The 22,218-nt window shown below is 32.2% G+C and overlaps 1 protein-coding gene across 1 annotated transcript; it reads left to right on the top strand.

The window, feature by feature from the left end:
* Positions 1–19,192: 19,192 nt before the first annotated feature.
* On the top strand, positions 19,193–21,407 carry LOC139872572 (transcription factor bHLH14-like). The gene is made up of 2 exons (XM_071860479.1): positions 19,193–19,794; positions 20,603–21,407. The coding sequence occupies exons 1-2, from the start codon at positions 19,193–19,195 to the stop codon at positions 21,405–21,407; spliced, it is 1,407 nt and encodes a 468-aa protein (XP_071716580.1).
* Positions 21,408–22,218: the final 811 nt, after the last annotated feature.

Raw genomic sequence — 22,218 nt, 5'->3', positions numbered from 1 at the left:
TCATATTGTTTAGAATGAACATTGATTATGGCACTGAGTTTTGGTCGTATGTGACCATGTACGCTCACTAGAGATCGTTATGATCTGTTCAATGTTGCTCCACCGGAACCTCGGTTCTATTATATATATACATATTAATATTTTACCCAAAAAAACCTAAAATGAGAACATTCTCATTTGAGTGTTCCCCTCTCTCTCCTCCTCTCTCTCTCTCTCTCTCTCCCTATATATATATATATATATATATATATATATATATATATATATATATATATATATATATATATATATATATATATATATATATATATATATATGACAAACTATTCAGACAATATGTAGCTGTTATACATTTAAGTTTAGCATAGAATCAATACATCATTGGTTAAAAACAAATCTAATGCTTAGTTTTTAATGTTTTGAGTCTTTTATAATCATATGAATCAATGTTTAATAAAAAGGATGGCCTTAGTGTCATTTCTTCAATGTGTACGAAAGCTTGGGCTAGATCAAATTTTGCGCGTGCTCTAATAGAAGTGTCTGTTGAGAATGAATTGAAGGAAAGCATCAAGGTTGAGTCTCCTTGTTGAGATGGGCTCAGTAGAATATTGGATATTTTTAAGGTGGAATATGAATGGAGACCTCCTAGGTGCTAATGTTGTCAGGTGTTTAGCTCCAACTAGTGTAAGGTCCTTGCTACGCGTTGAAATTGTGAGTCGTCGAAAGTATAATTTCTTAGTCCTCAAGTTTAACTTTGAAAAGTTATTAATCATTTCAGCAACATAAGGATACTTCGGGAGGTGATCATGTATATTTAATATTATGATAATTATATTTGTATGTTCATAAATAATGTAGGGATGTAAAATGTATGTAATTCAATTATGTTTATTACTCAAAAACAAATCTCCCTTAGTAGTGCGTAGAAGTTTCGTTTCGAATATAATTTATTGCGTTTAGTTTGCAAAATTATTTCGAGTTTAACGGTTATGAAGGTGAAGCCTAACTCGAGCCGAACAAAAAGATAAATCCCGTCAAAATTTTATTTAACCTTTACACCCATTTTTCCTCTAAAAAGTTACATTTTTTCCCTATAGTTTACCCAAAAGTAACAATTTCTAGTGCTTATTCTTAATGGTACACATTTGTAAGCATGTGGTACAAATTTTTTATGCACAAGATAAGCTACTGGTCATCATTTTGATTTTTTAGATAAAGGGGGAATGAAGTTCAATATCCAAAAGTGATTGTCGTAGAGGTTGAGAAGGCTAAACCATATGGTGATGGGTTTGAACTAGTTATAAAAAAAGGTAATGGTGTTCAAAATAATAACCATCGATTTGCTGGAGTCCTTGTAGGGAATGCGAACACGAAGCTTGTCGATCGTACTATTAATATAAAGGATCAAGAGAAATCATAAAGTGTTGATAACGGTGGGACAAAGCAAAGTTAAAACGGTTAAAGATTCGAATGTTGGGACGAGGAAAGATAAGAAAGTGAAGATTTAGAATTTGTTTGGAGCTTTTCGGAATGATATGTACGATATAGAGCCTGTTGAAGAGGAAACCAAAGTTATGGCTGAAAAAAATGCTTGTAAGGCAACAGCTCTGTTCGACGTGATATCAAGATGGTTGTAAGATCTTTTAGTTTCAAGTCATGATCTAGGAGTGTCTTTGGTTTTCTTTGTTTTGCTAGTCCTGTCTTAGGAGTGTAAGTTCTATGTTTGGTTGTGGTTGTTTGTGAGGCTTCAAGGCACGCTTGTGATCGTTGATCTTATTTGTATTTTTTTTGTTTGTAAATAATATTTACCGGGCAAAGCCCGTTACCAAAAATACGAATTTAATAACAATTTTGAGCAATTTTTTGAAATTTATGCAATGAAATATGATCGACAAGCAAACACAATTGTTGACTAGTTCGAGACCGTATCATCTTTTCGAAGGCCTTGAGACCTTAGGTGAAGACACTTCGAAGCATGCACCAACATCGACACCCACAAGCGAGTTGGGAAACTAAAAGCTTGAAAACTTTGACTAAACATTACTCCCGAACAATTTCACAACTTTGACTTGTAACACCCTGTTATTTCCATTAAGCTTCGTTAACTATCCGTTAAGTTATTTAACGGTACTTACTTGCGTTTTGTGTATTTAATCAGATTAAATGCAATATTTAGTTCTTGGAGAAATACTATAATTAATATGTGAATAAATTAATCAGAAAACTTATTTTAAGATTTGAAATACAAAGAAAACGATACGGTTTTAAGAACTGCAAAAGATGTCTTTCGGGACTGCGAAACGTTTGGTTTTTAAATAAATAATTAGTTTTAATAATTATTAACTTTGAGATAAACATATTTAATTTATTATATTGTAATAAATCAAACTTGGTGGATTTGTTTAAACGTCTGGTTAAAATTACAGGAATTCAATTTCGATTAACGGCAACTAGAAACGAACTACACTTAGCGGACTAGCAAGCCAAAACGTAAAATAAATCACTTTTAATAATTATATTATATAATTATTATTTTTTATGACCTTCAAATTATTAGAATTTCTATAGTTTAAAAATGCGAGAAATAAACATTTAGCGATTCGGTTCGAGTTTTCGGCTAACGACACTTAATGGGCATACTAAGGAAACTTTTCCAGAAATTTTTTGAGCCCAAAGAGCCCTTTTTCTAGCCCTTGGTCGAAATCCACAAGAGAGGTTACCTTTGGTTTTTAATTTGGGCTTATGTTTGGTTACTAGTGGTCCTGTAGTCTAATTAGCCCCTAATTTGATTATATAAAACACTCCTACTAGTTAGTTCACTTGCATAAACCTAATTAAAACACTAAACATGGCCGATTGTTCTCCTTCTTCCTCTCAAATCCACCACCATCATAAACCCTAAATCACACTTCAATTTTGCTTGTTTGCTTTTACAATCAACACGAAAGTGATAGCCTTAATCGTTCTCTACGCATTGGTGTTAATTAACTGTGCTTTAGAGGTATAAATCACTAACCCTAATTTTATAAAACTGAAATTTATCGTGATTACGTAGTAATTGATATTTTATTGCTCAATCTATTGCGTGTGTATGCGTTACTAGTCGTTGTTTTGCTCAGTGTGCATGTTTAGGTTAAATCACGAATTTATAACGCATGCTACTGATATTGTAATCAAGTTTTCTGTAAATAAAAAGTATCTAGATGAAACACTATGGAAAAATTAATATATTTGCTAGCAAGAATCGCTTGATTTCGTTATGTTATACTCTAGACATGCTTATTTGAATTTTCGACATGTTTATGTGCTTAAATCGGAAAACTTTGGTTTGTGTGTTATGATTTGATGCACGAACTGATTACCATTGGATAGATAATTAAAAATCACTCAAATTGGACTAGGATATCATGTCATTTGGATTTGTAAAACTCATTTTATGCTTACTTGATCGTATACGGTAAAACTTGTTAATCGACATGTTTGAACTAAGATAAACAGCCACTTAATTTGATTTTTGGAAACTAATCATTACTATTCTGAAAAGTTCATAAATACTAATTCATCTTTCATGTAGACCTTGTGTGTTAATTGTCTCTAGATGTTCGGGTAATGGCGCCCGAAAATGACTACCTGACCGGAGTCGAAACTGTCTCGTATGCATAGATAATAGCCTAGAATGAAATAGAAATTGTATTGGAATATGATCTCCTGATATGTTGTTATTTAGATATTAAGGAACATATCTCTTTGGCATGTAAATCTCTAAAATCTCTATATGCTATGTGCTTTATGCGTGCTAAAAAATATGGTCTGAATTATGTCTAAATCAAGAAGTTTGGCTTGATTGGCAAAACTGTACAATTTGGCTATATGAAATGCTTAGATCTTTTGATGGATTAAACTTTGGGATGTTTGTGACATTCTCCAACTGGTCTTGTATGATTTAAGTTTTTCTAGAATAAATGAGAATTTTTATAAAACTGGTGCACGTATAGAAACTGAACTGGAAAGAATTGCATGCTACATGAGTTCTAAGAATCGTATGATAGCGTGATTGGATCAACTTCTATATTGAAATAGACTTATGTAACTACATGTTGATATATCTAGGTTTAATTAATCGATCTTAGTTAACCGACAACTCGTTGTTTGTGCAAAACTTTCAAGTGCACTCAAGGTGAGTTATAGTCCCCTTTTTCTCTATTGTTTTTGGGGTAAGTATACATGTTTACTAGTTTTCCAATAAAATTACTATACAAGAGTTCACAGTCCTAATTTCTTTTAAACTTTTACTGTTTATACTCGGGATGTGAATACACGCTGTTGAAACAGATTTACAACAAGACACGATGATTTAGAAACAAACTTTATATTACGTGAGTCTACAGTCAAATTTTCATTAACACTTTTAGGATGAGATACATGCTGCTTTCGAACTATTTCTTAAACTATTTTATACTGCTTTATGAATTACACACGACTACTAAAACGAATATACATATGAGTTTGTTCAAAAAGCCCTTAGCTTGAATATATTAATTACATTTGTAAGCTCGAATCATAGGGACGGATTCGTTAGGTCTGACAGCCTCACCCAACGAATGGGTGCTTATTACTTCGTAACTTATACACTTGGTCAGTGTATGCTATCATAGGATAAAGGAAGTCAAGTAGCGCTTAGCTATTTGCAGGTTAAAGCTTTATATTCAAGTGCTCATAACAGATGTTATGACATCATCTGGGTTGTTGTAGATCGTCTCACTAAATATGCTCATTTTCTACTGATCAAAGAAACAGATAAGATGGAAAGGTTGGCACAGGTTTACCTAAAGGAAGTAGTTTCCAGACATAGTGTGCCTATATCCATTATCTCCAACTGTGGCAGTAGGTTTACATCTAGATTTTAGAAAACATTGCAAAAGGCAATGGGAACTTGACTTGATACGAGTACAACGTATCACCCCCAGACAGATCGCCAAAGCAAAAGAACCATCCAAACTTTAGAAGACATGTTGAGAGCATGTGTTATTGACTTTGAGAATGGATGGGATAAACATCTACCATTGGCAGAATTCTCGTACAACTACAGTTATCACTCGAGCATAAAGGTCGCGCCTTTCAAGATGTTATATGGAAGAAAGTATAGATCACACGTATGATGGAGTGAATTAGGGATAGTCAGTTGACAGGACCTGAGATAATTCACGAGACTACAGAGAAAATTGTACAAATTCAAGAGAGGTCGAAAACAGGTCGAAGCCGACAAAAGAGCTATGCCGACGTTAGAAGGTGACATCTAGAATTTTAGGTTGGTAACAAGGTTATGATAAAGGTATCGTCCTTAAAGGGTGTAGTACGTTTTGGGAAACAAGGCAAGTTAAGTCTAAGGTACTTTGTACCATTCGAGATTACTAAACGGGTTGGACCCGTAGCTTATAGATTGAATCTACCTTAAGAGCTTAGCGAGATTCATAATACGTTTCATGTATCGAACTTGAAAAAGTGCTTGGCATACGAGAACCTAATAATTCCTTTGGAAGAGATACAAGTTGATAGTGAACTTCATTTCGTGGAGGAACCTGTTGATATCATGGACCGTGAGGTCAAACGTTTTAAACATAACAACATACCGATTGTTAAAGTTCAGTGGAACGCACGCAGAGGACCAGAGTTCACGTGGGAACGTGAAGTCCAGATGAAACAAAAGTATCCGCAACTGTGTCCTGACGAGACAACTCCAAAGGACGTGCACTAAATTTCGGGACAAAATTTCATTAACGGGCAGGTAATGTAACACTCTGCTATTTCCGTTAAGCTTCGTTAACTGTCCGTTAAGTTATTTAACGGTACTTACTTGCATTTTGTGTATTTAATCAGATTAAATGCATATTGAAACGACCCGTCCATATTACTATAAACGCAGTACGTTCTCATTGGTCCCATAGAGAGGTATTTGACCTCTATATGATACGTTTTAGAAAATATTGCATTCGTTTCATAAAAAGCACATCATTATTATACATAATGTATGTTTTAAACAAGTGGGCGATTATTTAAGAAATAATCCCCAAAATACATCGGTTTCCAAATACTACACACGTGACGTAACAGTCAAATATAATACATGACAAAGGTTTTATTGAATGCAACACTTTATTTAAATAAAAGTATGAGACTCCATGCACAGCTTGCTCAGATAATGCAACAGCGGAAGACTTTCTTAAGGACCTGAGAATAAACATGCGTAAACATTCAACACAAAGGTTGGTGAGATATATAGGTTTATCATCGATATAAATATAGACCACAAGATTTCATAGTTATAAATATATGTACACTCGCAAGTGTATAAAAGTATTCTATAAGTTGTTGAGCGCTTCGGTAACCATACTTAACCATTAATGTGGCATATTCCCTTTATTATGAAATCTCCCTACACTGTACCAAGTGTAGTAAAAACAAAGTACTATGCAATCGTTTACGATACTAGAGCGACTAGCCCGGTTGGGGTTGTCAAACCCGATAGATCTATCAATAGGATTCGCGTATACATGTTCTTACAACATGTAAATATTAGTTACCAAGCTATTAGGGAAGATATCCAAAGTGGTATAACTCAACGTAGAATATATTTTAAGTACTTGTGTCTATGGCGTAAAACATAAAATGCATGTATTCTCATCCCAAAATATTTGTAGAGTTTAAAAATGGGACTATATACCCACAGTAGTAAAAGTATATTAATAATAAATTTTCAACTTATTAAAAATATGACCGTCGTCCTTGGATTCACGAACCTATAACAATAATAACGATTCAGATAATAATATAAAATAAAGCAAGTTCATAGAATACTTATATAATAATTTTTAACATTTTATGTTAGTAGTCCTTTGTTAGTAGTCCAAAATAGTCCGAAAAGTCCAACAGTCCAATAATCGGTATATATATATATATATATATATATATATATATATATATATATATATATAATCTTAGAATTACCCCACGACGTATTGTATACGTATTGTCTTTGCATCAACCGAGAGACATATTGTATACTTATTGTCTTAGAATTAACTAAGACGTATTGTGTACGTATTGTCTTAGGATTTATCAAAACGTATTGTATACTTATTGTGTTAGGACGTACCAAGAATATTATTATACATATATACAATCACAGAATTAACCAAGATTATAATATTTTGTTATACTACTGATAACATGTCCAAATATATATAGGATATAGGAAAAGTTAACAAGGATATGGTTAATATAGTTTTTATAATATAAATTTCGTCCATACAACGTTAATTTTAGCAGATTTTGTTTTGCTCGCCAAATATTCATTACAACTCCGTTTAAAGTGAATAAAATTGCTATGGATTCATTAAGAAGTAAATTTTACAAAAACATTTCGAAAGGTTCATCCCAAGTAGTAATTTTTAGAGCTTTACCCTCTTTTTGTGTCGGTGAACAGATTTGGAAAAATCCCGGCATCCACCCAATATATAATTTTTGATAAAATACTTCCACTTTGTCTAAAATCATGAAAAAAATACTGGAAGTATTATTTACATATATTAACATATTTCCAAAGTTTTAGCCTCAAACACAAAGTCTAAGATAGGTTTTTAATTCCCAACCCAAAACAGCCCGCTTTTTACCGAATGAAGATTAAAGGATATATGTTAAGTTTCAAGATGTTCTTCATATGTACAAGTTATAAGTTCTTATATTAACTTAATATAACATCATAATACATATAAATAAGTGTTATTAGAGTTAAGTTAGAAAGATTAGATTAGTTTTTCAAACAAGCTTGGTGTTCACCAAAACAAGTTCTAGTTTTTACAAGTTTTATAAGTATAATAAGATAGTAACTATACAAGGAATTAAACAAGGATTTTGAGAAGTATTTTATCTTGATTATGAAGAGAAAAGTTGCTGAGATTAAAGTATGATATGAGAGCATTCAAGTGTGTGTTTTTAGTTTAAGAAAATGTGGAGTAAAAATGAGTTAAAATGGTCCTTATTTATAATCTTATAATTTTAGCTTTTAGTGAAAATATCTAAGATAAGTTGTGACGATCGCTCCAAATCCATATGGACGAACACGTCATTCATTGATTTCATTGCGAGGTATTTGACCTCTATATGATACGTTTTGTAAACATTGCATTCTTTTGAAAAGGCACACCATAAATGAATATTTAAATCAAAGGTTTTTTACATCTGTTGATTTCTACATATAGAAAATCACCATAAATAATAGTTTACAATAGTATTTCTGTTGACAATGCAGTCAAAATAAGATACATGGTGATGATTTGGTGAATGCAACGTCTCCTTGAAAAATATGTCATGTAAGACTCCATGCACATAGCTTGTTTAACATCTAAGCAAACAGCGGAAGACTTCTAGAAAACCTGAGAATAAACATGCTAACAAGTGTCAACACAAAGGTTGGTGAGTTCATAGTTTTAGTGTTTCGCATAATCTGTATATAAAAGTGGATCACAAGATTTCAGTTGTTTCATCCAGAAACGTTTATCAAAATATTCTACTAAATTGAGCACCCTGATAACTAAACTTAACGTATATATAATTTGTACCCTTTGTATAATCATCTTAATAATACACGCAAACCAACGTGTACGCTTCTCAAATAGCATACGTCCGTTAAAAGGCTAGTGCTCTAGCTCGGACGGGGATATCAAGCCCTATGGATCCATATACTACTACTCGCGCCCACCAGTTCTTATAACTGGTAGTTACTAGTTACCAAAGCTAAGGGATTTTTGGTTCAAACTCAGTGTAGAATTTAGTATGAACTTGTATCCATTGTGTTTAAAATAAAGTGCATGTATTCTCAGTCCAAAAATATATATTGCAAAAGCAATTAAAAAGGGAGCAAATGAAACTCACGCATATAAATATTGTATATCGGTTAATAAAGCATTTGCATGTATTCTCAGCCCAAAAATGTAGAGAGTAAAAGGGATCTTATGAAACTCACGCATATAAATCTAGTATTTTCAGTATTTATAAACAGTTGCATGTATTCTCAGCCCAAAAATATATTGAGTAAAAGGGATCATATGAAACTCACCTTAGCAGTATATAAAGTTGTTCACCAAAATGTGATCGAAACACGGATTACCAAATAACCGTAGATCTCAACCTAGAGAACATATGTTGGTCAATAAATGTCTATCAAGCTAGATCAGGTCATAGTGTATCACAATCCTAATGCTCGATATTGACATACAAAAGTTATCCAATGTTGTTTCAAAAAGTCAATTTTGACAATAGTTTAACAAAACGAGACGTACCTTATATAAGGATTCATTTACTCGGTTGGTAATATTCAAAAATCCAATTTATCAATCTCGTAAACAAGTTGTTTAAATCTTAATTGTAGATTCAAAAGCAATTTCAATTAACTTCAATCATAATTCAGTTGATCATATCTTTTAATCCGTTCATCGAAACTATTCGGTGTCTAAATGAAAAGTTACTGATTTTTCGCCAGCTTTCCAAAAACATGTATATCATATACCTTTTACCAGTAATATTTGTATTTAATTCGGGATTCATTATAAACTGTTTAACGATAAAATTTAGCATACAAACATGTATAAATATATATACTCGAGCACTAGACATGTATACACTATTAATATATAAAAGATAAAATCTGAGTGCTTACGTATCAGTATTGAGATTCAATATTGTAGGAAAGTATGTAGACGTAACGGAGATGATAAACACTAGATTTGATTCACAAATATACCCCTGAACATTACCCATAACCTCCTTGGCAATAACCCATAATTTCCTTAGCTCTATCCCGCTTGAAAACCATTTTGAAAGTGACACGCTCATAACCTCGTCGTAGTATTTTATGTATAATACTAATTAATAATATTAATAATAATATTAATCTTAATAATAATAATAATAATAATAATAATAATAATAATAATAATAATAAATAATAATAATAAATAATATAAATATTAATAATACAGAGATAGATAGTAGATATGTGTGCTGAAATGAAATGAAATCGCTCGAATTTATAGATGTGGCCTGGAAATGACTGCCATGCGATCGCATGGCTTTACAGCCCATTTCCCATGCGATCGCATGGGATGGGTTTACAGCTCACAATGTTTTGGCCTCTAGCTTGTCGACATATTTTAATATAATATATATAATTTATTTAATTTAAATAATTAATTATATATTATATTAAATTCACATGCATAGTTGACTTGTAATTTTCGTTCCGACAAGTTGTACGTCGTCACTCGACTTATGTCCCGGTTCCGGTTTTTCGAACGTCCTATCGTATACTGAGAAAACTTGTACTTTACGTTTCGTGAATCGTACCTTTGTCAAAATATAGTCTTAAATCATCCATAAACTATACCACTCGAGGTATAACTTATATATTTGAGTGTTTTGGTCATTTACTTCTATAAATCATCGTATCACTATTTGTTAACATATAATACATACATTTTCATTTTGAAATAGTGTTTTACTGTAGCAAAGTTACTGTAGCAAAGTCAATTTTTACTGTAGCAATTCACTATAGCAAAGTCAATTTCACTGTAGCAAATAGTGATTTTTGAAAACACTATAGCATTTTGGGTACTGTAGCAATTTGAAAATACTGTAGCAAATTAGTATTTTACTGGTTCATCTTAAACGCTTTAGTTAACTTATCTAAATAACAATCGAATCAATAAACGAATGTTACTATCGTTTACTAAATAACTTAAAATTATATATATGTATATATCTTTTTAATATACATAAATTAGTTTTTAAATACACATTGCAAGTTATTTATGAATAATTAATATTCCAATTTATATATATATATATATATATATATATATATATATATATATATATATATATATATATATATATATATATATATCTATTTTCAAATAGATGTTCATGAATCGTTGGTCAATAGTCAAAGGTTAACTGAATATATAACATTAGTTCAAAAATTTTGAGAATCAATATTACAGACTTTGCTTATCGTGTCGGAAATGTTAATAATACAAAGATTAAGTTTAAATTTGATCAGAAATTTCCGGGTCATCACATAAGTAAAATTGTATTAAGTCATGCATGACATATTAAATTCATTAGGTCATGGATGACATATTACACAAATAATTGCAGATTTCTATTGGTATATACCAATAGTAAATACTTCTAGAAGCTGTGTATAATACGGGTAAAAATATCGTATGAATGCGAGTAGAATTCTTTAAGGAAATTGAACGGAAATACGAGTATAGCTATCCTTTATATGTATTGGTATATTATAAAGTGTATTCAATACTTGTAAGGATGTATTTACACTCGTAATACATTATATATAAAATACATTTTAACATAAGTTAATTACGTCGTTTAAATAGTAATATATATATTGTTTGAAAACTCTTTAAATTAGTAGTATGAAAATATATATATAATACTTTGTTAATATACTTAATGAGATATTTAATTATCATATTTTCAAGTTAAATATATATAAATCCATATATATATATATATACAATAATTAAACAATTAAACAATTAAATCAAGTTATGACGTTCGTGAATCGTCGAAATAAAAGGGTGACCAAAAGCTTGTGTAAAACTCTTTTCGGAGGTTCAAGATTTATTAAAATTCATTGCTTATCAAGTCGTAATTATATAAAGATTAAGTTTAAATTTGATCGGAAATTTCCTGGTCGTCACACATATTTAGTTCTTGGAGAACTACTATAATTAATATGTGAATATATTAACCAAAAAACTTATTTCAAGATTTGAAATACAAAGAAAATGATACGGTTTTAAGAACTGCAAAAGATGTCTTTCGGGACTGCGAAAAGTTTGGTTTTCAAATAAATAATCATTTTTAATAATTATTAACTTTGAGAAAAACATATTTAATTTATTATATTGTAATAAATTAAACATGGTGGATTTTTTTAAACGTCCGGCTAACATTCCAGGAATTCAATTTCGGTTAACGGCAATTAGAAACGAACTACACTTAGCGGACTAGCAAGTCAAAACGTAACATAAATCACTTTTAATAATTATATTATATAGTTATTATGTTTTATAACACTTTCAATTTATTAGAATTTTTTTAGATTAAAAACGTGAGAAATAAACGTTTAGCGATTCGGTTCGCTTTTTCGGTTCGCTTTTTCGGTTCGCTTTTTCAGCTAACGACACTTAATGGGCACACTAAGGAAACTTGGCTAGCAACCTTTTTAGCCCAAGGATCCCTTTTCCAGCCCTTGGTCGAAGTCCACAAGAGGGGGTTCCCTTGGTTTTTAATTTGAGCTTATGTTTGGTTACTAGTGGTCTTGTGGTCTAATTAGGCCCTAACTTGATTATATAAAACACTCCTACTGGTTAGTTCACCCCATAAACCTAATTAAAACACTAAACATGGCCAATTCTTCTCCTTCTTCCTCTCAAAGTCGTTCACCATCATAAACCCTAAATCACACTTTAATTTTGCTTGTTTGCTTTTACAATCAACACGGAAGTGATAGCCTTGATCGTTTTCTACACATTGGTGTTAATTTAATGTGCTTTAGAGGTATAAATCACTAACCCTAATTTTATAAAACTTAATTTTATCATGATCACATTGTAAGTTTGTAACTGATGTTTTATTGCTCAATCTGTTGCGTGTGTATGAGTTACTAGTCGTTTGTTTGCTCAGTTTGCATGTTTAGATTAAATCCTGAATTTATAAAGCATGCTACTGATATTGTAATCATGTTTTCTGTAAATAAAAAGTATCTAGATAAAACGCTATCGAAAAATTAATAACTTTGCTCGCAAAAATCGTTTGATTTCGTTATGTTATGCTCTAGATATGCTTATTTGAATTTTCGACATGTTTATGTGCTTAAATAAGAAAACTGTGATTTGTGTGTTATGTATTGATGCATGAAATAATTACGATACCATTGGATAGATAATTGAAAAACACTCAAATTGGACTAGGATATCATGTCGTTTGGATTTGTAAAACTCGTTCTATGCTTACTTGATCGTATATGGTAAAACTTGTTAATCGACATGTTTGAACTGAGATAAACGACCACTTAATTTGATTTCTGGAAACTAATCTTTTGTGTTTTGAAAATTTCATAAATAGTACTTCATATTTCATGCAGACCTTGTGTGCTAGTTGTCTCTAGATGTTCGGATAATCACGCTCGAAAATGACTACCTGACCGGATTCGAAACTGTCTCGTACGCATAGATAATAGCCTAGCATGAAATAGAAATGGTTTTGAAACTTGATCTCCTGAAATGTGGTTAATTAGATATTTAGGAACATATCTCTTTTGCATGTCAATCTCTGAAAACTCTATATGCTATGTGCTTTATGCGTGCTAAAACAATAGGTCCGAATTCTGTCTAAATCAGGAAGTCCGACTTGATTGGCAAAACTTTACAAATTGGCTACATGAAATGCTTAGATCTTTTGATGGATTAAACTTTGGAATGTTTGTACATTCTCCCACTGGACTTGTATGATTTACATTTTTCTGAATAAATGAGATTTTTATAAAATTGGTGCGCGTATAGAAACTGAACTGGAAATAATTGCATGCTACGTGAGTTCTAATAATCGTATGATAGCGTGATTGGTCTTTTTAGAAATCTTATGACATGTACTTTTGATATGTAGTTTTTCATATTTTCATGATTTTTCATTTGTGAATAATGCTTGTTCGTTTGCAAGACTTTTGTGAACACTTATGATAACCGAACTAGAAAACGTGAAATTAACGAACGAATGTCTGAAACTTACTAGTTGACCTTGGTTCGACTTTGTGACATCATTGACATGACCTACTAATGTAGTTGACTGAGGTTGACCAACTTGACCAAGTTTGACTTTTGTTTGACTTGCATGAACTAGTTGACTTTGTGTTGACTTTTACTTTACAAGCGTGTCGGTCAGAGCAATAAAACAACTGTACTATGGATCAACTTCTATTTTGAAATAGACTTATGTAACTGCATATTGATATATCTAGGTCACATTACTCGATCTTAGTAAACCGACAACTCGTTGCTTGTGCAAAACTTTCAAGTGCACTCAAGATGAGTTATATCCCCCTTTTTCTCTATTGTTTTTGGGATGAGAATACATGCTTACTAGTTTTCCAAAAATATTATTATAGAAGAGTTTATAGTCCTACATTCATATAAACATTTACTGTTTATACTCGGGATGTGAATACACGCTGTTGAAACACATTTACAACTAGACACGATGATTTAGAAACAAACTTTGTATTGCGTGACTCTACAGTTCCATTTTCATTAACACTTTTGGGATGAGATACATGCTGCTTTCGAACTATTTGTTAAACTGTTTTAAACTGCTTTACGAATTAGACACGAGTATTAAAACGAATATATATATGAGTTTGATCAAAAAGTCATTTGCTTGAATATATTAATTACATTTATAAGCTCGAATCATAGGGACAGATCCGTTATGTCTGACAGCCTCACCCAACGAACGGGTGCTTATTACTTCGTAACTTGTACACTTGATCAGTTTATGCTATCATAGGGTAAAGGAAGTCGCGTAGCGCTTAGCTATTCGCAGGTTAAAGCTTTAAATTCAAGTGATCATAACAGATGTATACACTTTTTACAACACTTGGGTTGTACACAGAAAATCTCATGGTCAAAAACAAAGAATCATTACTTTGAATACTGTTTTTCAGACTCTGCTTTATGTTACTTAAACTTGTGGTTTACAAACATTTGATATATGACATGGTATTGACTACAACTATTCGAAACAGGACACAGTGTTGTCACAAACTTTTGATATGAAACTTTCGTGGTCTCATACGTTACATTTAGCTACTTAAACTTGTGTTTACAAGCAAGAGAAACAAAACCTTTTTGATGTCATACACAGTTGAAACTTGACATCGTTGTTCACAAACAGTTTAAAAATTGACATTTGCCGTCTGTAAACTTTTGATATTAAACTTTGATGGTCTTATGCTGATAAACGTTTTTCTGAATCGTTTCTTAAATATACTGTATTGTTTACTTAAACCTGTAGATTCACTCAACATTATTGTTGACTCGTTTTGCATGTTTTATCTCAGGTATTAATTGCTTCCGCTGTAGAACATTGCTGTTACATAGAAGTCAAGCCATGCACTGGGACCAGGGTTAACATTGCCGTTAATGGAATTTGACAGGGTGTTAAATGACGTTTTGGCTTGGTAGAAATAAAAATAAGACACCTATCCAATATTATATGCTATGACTCGTGACTTATTAGTTGCCAAGGTTCGACGGTAGATTATAAATTGGCCTTTTCTAGTTAACGGTCGATTTATATCGGAAGAAGTGCAAGACTTACCCCAAAGTCGTGGAAGTATGTGTATGTTTGAAGGATTATTTGGACAGGGTAGATAGGATACAAGATTCGACATCTTAGAATGTCCATTAGATAATGACGTTGAAGATTGTATAATGATAGAAGAAGGACAAGCCGGATTATCACCTTCAACAGCCTATTCAAATGCCGAGAACGAATTGGAAGAAGGTGAATATGATCCTTTTGACGTTCAAGAAAATATATTACACATGCAACAACACTTAAATGAAGATCAGTTTTAAACAACAAGAACGATATCTAGAACTACATTTTCGGGTGATGCCAAGAAGAGTAAAGTATAACGAGTGATGGCAATGCTGAAGCTTGATATACTTTAGTCACTACTATATTTTTTGGTGATAGTCCATCTGAAGCTGGAAATGTATTCGCATTTGTATAAATTATATAAAAGAGTTTTAAGCATTATAAATTATGATTGTATTATTTAATATTATTTATAGTCATTTAAGCGTTATAAATTTTGTTTATATTAATTATATTACCGTTGTTCAAACGTTATAAAAATTGAAACCGGTAAAAATATAGTCGGTAAAAATTGAATTCGGTGAAATTTGAGTCCGAAAAAACCCGGTCAAGAATGGAAAAAATTCGATTGCAAAAAAAATTCGAAAACCAACCACGAGAATCGGAATCAATTCCGAAAAAATAAACGCTTTTGAAAACTGGTTTTTGGGGAACCGGATCCGGTTTTCGTGCACCTCTACTAGGTTTTTTTTTTTTGAGTAAGCAAGGAAACCCTCTTATGAACGAGCACATTGGCTCCCCCATAGAAGGTAAAACCTCTGGTAATCAAGCCCCCCGAGCGCGGGACCTGGTAGCGGGTGAATTGCGCATTATGCGCACCCTCTTGTCATACTCCATTTTTGAACAATTTGGCAGTGCCAAGGATTGAACTCGGGTGTTGTGTTTTATTAGGCAACTCGGTGGCCACTCAGGCAAGCCTGAATGGTTCTCTACTAGGTTGTAAGAACCTAAAAGGGCGATGGTGTTTATTGTAGGGATAATATTGAAAAGAGATCAACTTGAAGTTTTTTACATGTGTTTGTAATGTTGTAATATCTTAAAAATAGGATTTAAGCCTGGCCATAATCTAATAATTTACATTCAAAACTAATCATTAAAGCACGTGATAGTGATGTTTACTGGATCATATCAATTGATCATATTATCGTACATCAAGTAGCATGATTATACTATTATTATATCGTCATTAATTAATTTGTTAAATAGAAATTTAGCATCAACACTTCAACGATGTAGCTACAGCCTACAGGTAATAGTGCGAGCAGGAAGTTTTGCATTTGTGTGGATGTGACGGGCAAAGGTTTTTGGCGACGTTGGTTTGCGCATTCAAGGAAATTCGTGGGCCCGGGCCGCGGGTTGAAGAAATATGTTCCTAAAGGAGGGACTAAGGCGAAGGATAAGTTATAGAAGAAAGTAGAATCGGGTGATTTCTTTTTTTTTATGGGATAACATTGATTACGTTGAACATGCGGTCCAAAATTTATTTAAAGATGCTCCGGAAGTTGGGTCGTGTGATGGGCCCTTGTTGAGTTGTAGGGGTTGTGTTCGAGTCGTTCGGAAAAAATTATTTGTTTTTCGAAGGGTTAACGAGGCACGGGTTGATTCCTCCATCATCGAGTACTTTCGTCGGAGACGAGACCAAAAGTGTCTTGACTTATACTTTCAATTCTTGCGTGGACAAAGTTGTCAGCAACAACACATTCGAAGATGGGGGGTTCTTTGCCGAGATCCAATAATCGGAAAGGGAAAAGTGTGGATGGTTAGCGGGGTTTGTTTGTTTTTAGTTTTTTATTTTTAAGCGTCATCTAGTTTTGTTTATTGTTTTTTCTTGCGTGGATCTATTTGAGTAGCGTGTTGTGTTTTGTTTGTGGTTGCGAAGCGGGGCTCGAGTTTAATTGAGTTTGTGCGTTTGGTTTGTTAGCCTTTGAGCCTCGTTGTGTGTCTCGTTTGTTATTGTTTCTTGGTTTATCTTTGTTTCTTTCTAGAAAAATATTTTGTTATATAGTTTTTGTTTTTGCGTAAAAAAGGCTAATAAAAAAAAAAAAAAAAAAAAATACTTCTAGAAACTTTTTGGAATCCGTAGTAGTGCTAGTAATATTAAATTACATGCGTTATGTTATTTGTTTTCATTTCCCTTTCATGGTCGGATTATTTTCAAATTCACCCTTCCAACTCATAAGTCATAAATTTGTTTCACATACTTCTCTTTGTCTTCATAAAAGCTTAAATAAGAGACAGAATGAGAAATAAAAGTTCAATTGTGATCAAACAACTAAACCCAAAAAAACCCAACTCATGATCCGATTGTTAAACGAATAGCATTCTATATAGACCGGAAATATAATCCACTCATGAGAACTAAATATTGTAAGAGAAGTAAATGCATGAGTTTTTAATACCCCATATGTTTTTTAGGAAATAATATACACAGATTCGAAGATCAAAATGAGTACAACCATACAAAGCATAAATGATAAATAATCCACAGAAGATATAACTAGATTTGTAACGTGCAAGTATTACAAGTTTTAACATTTTTATACTAGCATATACTTCTTATAACTATATAATGTAAATTGCAATTGTCTTTTCTTTTGTTTGTTTTAATATGATATTTGTGATCATGACATCAATACTATAGAAAACTAATTGAGGACAATAATTTCAAAAAATTATTGCTAGCATAGTAGTATAAATTAAAGGGTCTAAAATTAAAGATGGTACAAACTTTCATCATTTGAGTCTCTAACAAAACAAATTTCATTGTACTTTTATTGTAAAATAAGGGAAATTATTCAAAATACACTTTTTTAAGGCTTCAAACAAAATACACTTTTAAAAAAAAATTGTCTTTTTACACCATTCGGTAGACGAGATTTCTATCTACCACCTTTATCTGTCGTCTACTATTATTTTTACAAAGTAGTAGACAGTTTTTCATCGACTACTCAATAAAGGTGGTCTACTATATAGTAGACGAAGTTATAAGTCAGTAGACGTAACCCTGGTTGACTACCTAAAAAAATTGTGTTTTTTAGGTAGTCTACCAGGGTTACGTCTACTGCCTTATAACTTCGTCTACTATATAGTAGACCACCTTTATTGAGTAGTCGACGAAAAAACTGTCTACTACTTTTATTAAATGTTAATTTTTAAATGTTTTTAGGTAGTCAGCCAGGGTTACGTCTACTGCCTTATAACTTCGTCTACTACGTAGTAGACCACCGTTATTGAGTAGTCGACGAAAAAACTGTCGACTACTTTGTAAAAATAATAGTAGACAACAGATAAAGGTGGTAGACAGAAATCCCGTCTACCGAATGGTGTAAAAAACAATTTTTTTTTTAAAAAGTGTATTTTGTTTGAAGACTTAAAAAAGTGTCATTTGATCAATTTCCCGTAAAATAATTATTATGTAAAAAATAATAGTAATACCATTCAATTCAATTAAAAGTAATATATATAAATAAAATAAAATATCAAAGGAAAACATCATGATGTAGAGTGAACCATGAAGACTACAATATAAAAGGAGGCCCTAGCAAATCTAACACGAAGTATAAGAATAGTGTGATCCCAACCCATGCCACGTGGCGCCTAACTATTCCCTACACCACTACACTCCTATATTTTCACTCTCGTTGTATCAATTAATTCTTTAACAAAAATGGACGACTTTCTAATTCTTTCACCTTCCTCATCATATTCTATTGTTTCATTCCCAAACCATCAAACAAACACAACCACTCAACCAACCTGTCACCAAAAGCTCCAACTTCTACTTCAAAGCCAACCACATCATCCATGGGCTTACGCCATTTTTTGGAAAACAATTAACCATGATGATGATGGCCATCTTGATTTAACATGGGCCGATGGTTACTTTTTACAAAACCCTAACAAACCGGATAACATGGATGAAGCAGATTGGTTCTATGTTGTGTCATTGACTAAGTCGTTTACTTTTGGTGATGGTTCGGTTCCTATGAAGGCGTTGACTTTGAATTCAATTGTGTGGTTAAGTGGAAATCATAATCTTATGTCATTTGATTGTGATAGAGCTAAAGAAGCTTATATTCATGGACTAGAGACACTTGTTTTTATTCCAACTAGTGATGGAGTAGTGGAAATGGGATCGTATGATGTCATTAATCAAAATGAGTCGGATTTAGCTAATCATGCTCATTCGTTGTTTGGTGCCGGATCTTCTTCTTCGTCTTCTTCTCCTGTTACTTTACTCAAACAACCTAACAACAAACTTGGAGCAAGGTATGAGACGTATAATCAGGCTCAGTGGGTTAATTTACCCCCACCAAGTTCCATAACTTTATTTTACTATCTCCATTTATTTATTAATAGTTCCATAACACTTATGTTTGTCGTTAGCAATTTTTATTAATTATTAACTTTTATTTAAAATTTGAGCTAAAGTTTTATATACCTTTACCTTTAATCTTTAATGTTTAAATGTACAAAAAGATACGCAAAATGGGTAAGTTAACCAAATAGTAGAGTGTAATAGTTAGTTGGGTTTGGACGGATTCATTACTAGATTTCTTGACATAATAGAAGATTTATGCACTATAAAGATAAATTTATGAACCTTTTTTTCTTTTTCTTTTTCTTTTACATTATACCATCATTTATTGACCGTATGTCCAAGTCTCGTACGGAGCAATACTTTTATTAAGAAAAAAGTTATTTTAAACTAAAATTTCAAAAACTAGAAAGCGATTTGGATGCACAAATTAACTTCTTTAGGTAGAATCATCCTTTAAATCCTTAAAATACATATAAAAACCGATACTAGGATTCTTTTTTTTTTTTTTTTTAAAGCAAGACTCTTATTATTAACAATAATAAGGATTACAAGGACCTATCTTTACTATATACATCAATGGATTTCGGTAAATCTAACACGAGAATATAACAAGAGGACACAGTCCTAAAGAAACCAAAAACTCTATGATACTAGGATTCCTTAAATTTATTTTCTTTGATGATAATTGTTTATTGTTTGTTCTAGAATAAAAATCAATATATAAATGACCTCACTAACGTTGTCCGTGCCTAACAGGACTGATGGCCATGTAATTTCCTTCGAAGACATGGTGGGTGAATTGCCGGAAGAGGAAAGTATGAACTTTATTGATTTCGGAGCAACCAAGTTGGACCAACATCCGAAAAAGTTTAAAAACTTAAGCCGAAACACTAAACCTTGTGTCCCGGCTTCAAATACAACATCAGAACAATCTGATTCCGATTGTCAGTTAAATGTCACAACCACAATGAAAAAAGGAACCAAAAAGAAAGCAAAAGATCCACCACCAAACCATGTGGAGGCAGAGCGCCAACGTCGTGATAAACTCAACCAAAGGTTCTACACGTTGCGCTCTGTAGTCCCACATGTCTCAAAAATGGACAAAGCGTCGTTACTAGCCGATGCTGTTTGTTACATCAATGAATTGAAAGGTAAAGTGGAGGAACTTGAATCACAATTCGAGGGAAGGAGCGAACAAAGGAAGTTAAAAAAAGTAAAGGTCGAATTAGAAGATTTTGGTACAGATAAAAATAGTAACATGGGTTCGGGTATTAATGTCAAATCCACAAAAAGTTATAAGGAAGCGGATCAAAGTAACACGATGTACGCTGAAGTGGAAGTGAAGATAGTAGGGGAAGATGCGATGATAAGAGTACAATCCGCGAATAGGGATTGTCCGGGGGCGAAATTGATGGATGCGTTAAGAGAAATCGAAGCAAAAGTACATCATGCGAGTATGTCGTGTGTTAATGATGTTATGCTTCAAGATGTTGTTGTTAGGATCCCTGGTGCTACTGAAGACCAAGTAAGATCTCATATTCTTGTTAGATTAAATCAGTAAAGTGTAATTGATTTGTTTTAAAATAATAATAGTAATAATAATGTTAGTTAGTTAATTACTATGTATATGTTAATATGTTAATTTTATTATTTACGTATGTATCTGATTTGACTACTTATATGTTCGTAAATGCATAATAATTTTTTATTGCTAATTATATAATATGTTGCTATAATCGTCCCTAAAACGTAGTGTAGATTTTGCTATTTTGTTAAAAATGAATTGGTTGAATCTTTTGTTTGAAAGTGATAAGAGTGCATGAGGAAAATGTATGTATTGCCAAGTGGATGTTTTTGTAATTTCACTGAATTATTGGTCAAAATAAAATACAAACAGTTATTTTAAAAATTCAAGAAATGTTAGAAAATCTTATCCAGAAATATTATCCTGTTAACGTACACGTTGGTCGCAAGGTTAACTTTGCGAGCCTTGAGACTCGTATACGAAGTGCGCATGACTCATAAAACACAGTGAGTCGCAAAGGTACCCTGCGACGTTGCGACTAATGTTGTCTCGATCATGTCGAGACTTGAATTTCCTTGAAAAAACAACGAAAATTCACGAGTCGCAAGGACGTAAATAGGGCTTGCGACTTGCGAGGGCATTTCGACAATTAAATTTTTTGAGGGCGAATCTTTATAATTCGAAGTAAAAATAGGTGTCTTGGCCGATAATTCATGAATTAACATTCAAAGTTTCTCAAATTAGATAAACTACAAAATGATCTGGAATTAAAAATATTTTCTACATTATAGATGTAAAAAGTACGGAGTAATAATCTATATCTATATCTATATACCTTTTATATATG

Source organism: Rutidosis leptorrhynchoides, chromosome 1 (assembly GCF_046630445.1).
Source record: "Rutidosis leptorrhynchoides isolate AG116_Rl617_1_P2 chromosome 1, CSIRO_AGI_Rlap_v1, whole genome shotgun sequence".
In the NCBI taxonomy this organism is placed as follows: domain Eukaryota; kingdom Viridiplantae; phylum Streptophyta; class Magnoliopsida; order Asterales; family Asteraceae; genus Rutidosis; species Rutidosis leptorrhynchoides.
The sequence above is the reverse complement of the archived record's forward strand: the minus strand, read 5'-3'. Positions and strand labels throughout refer to the sequence as shown.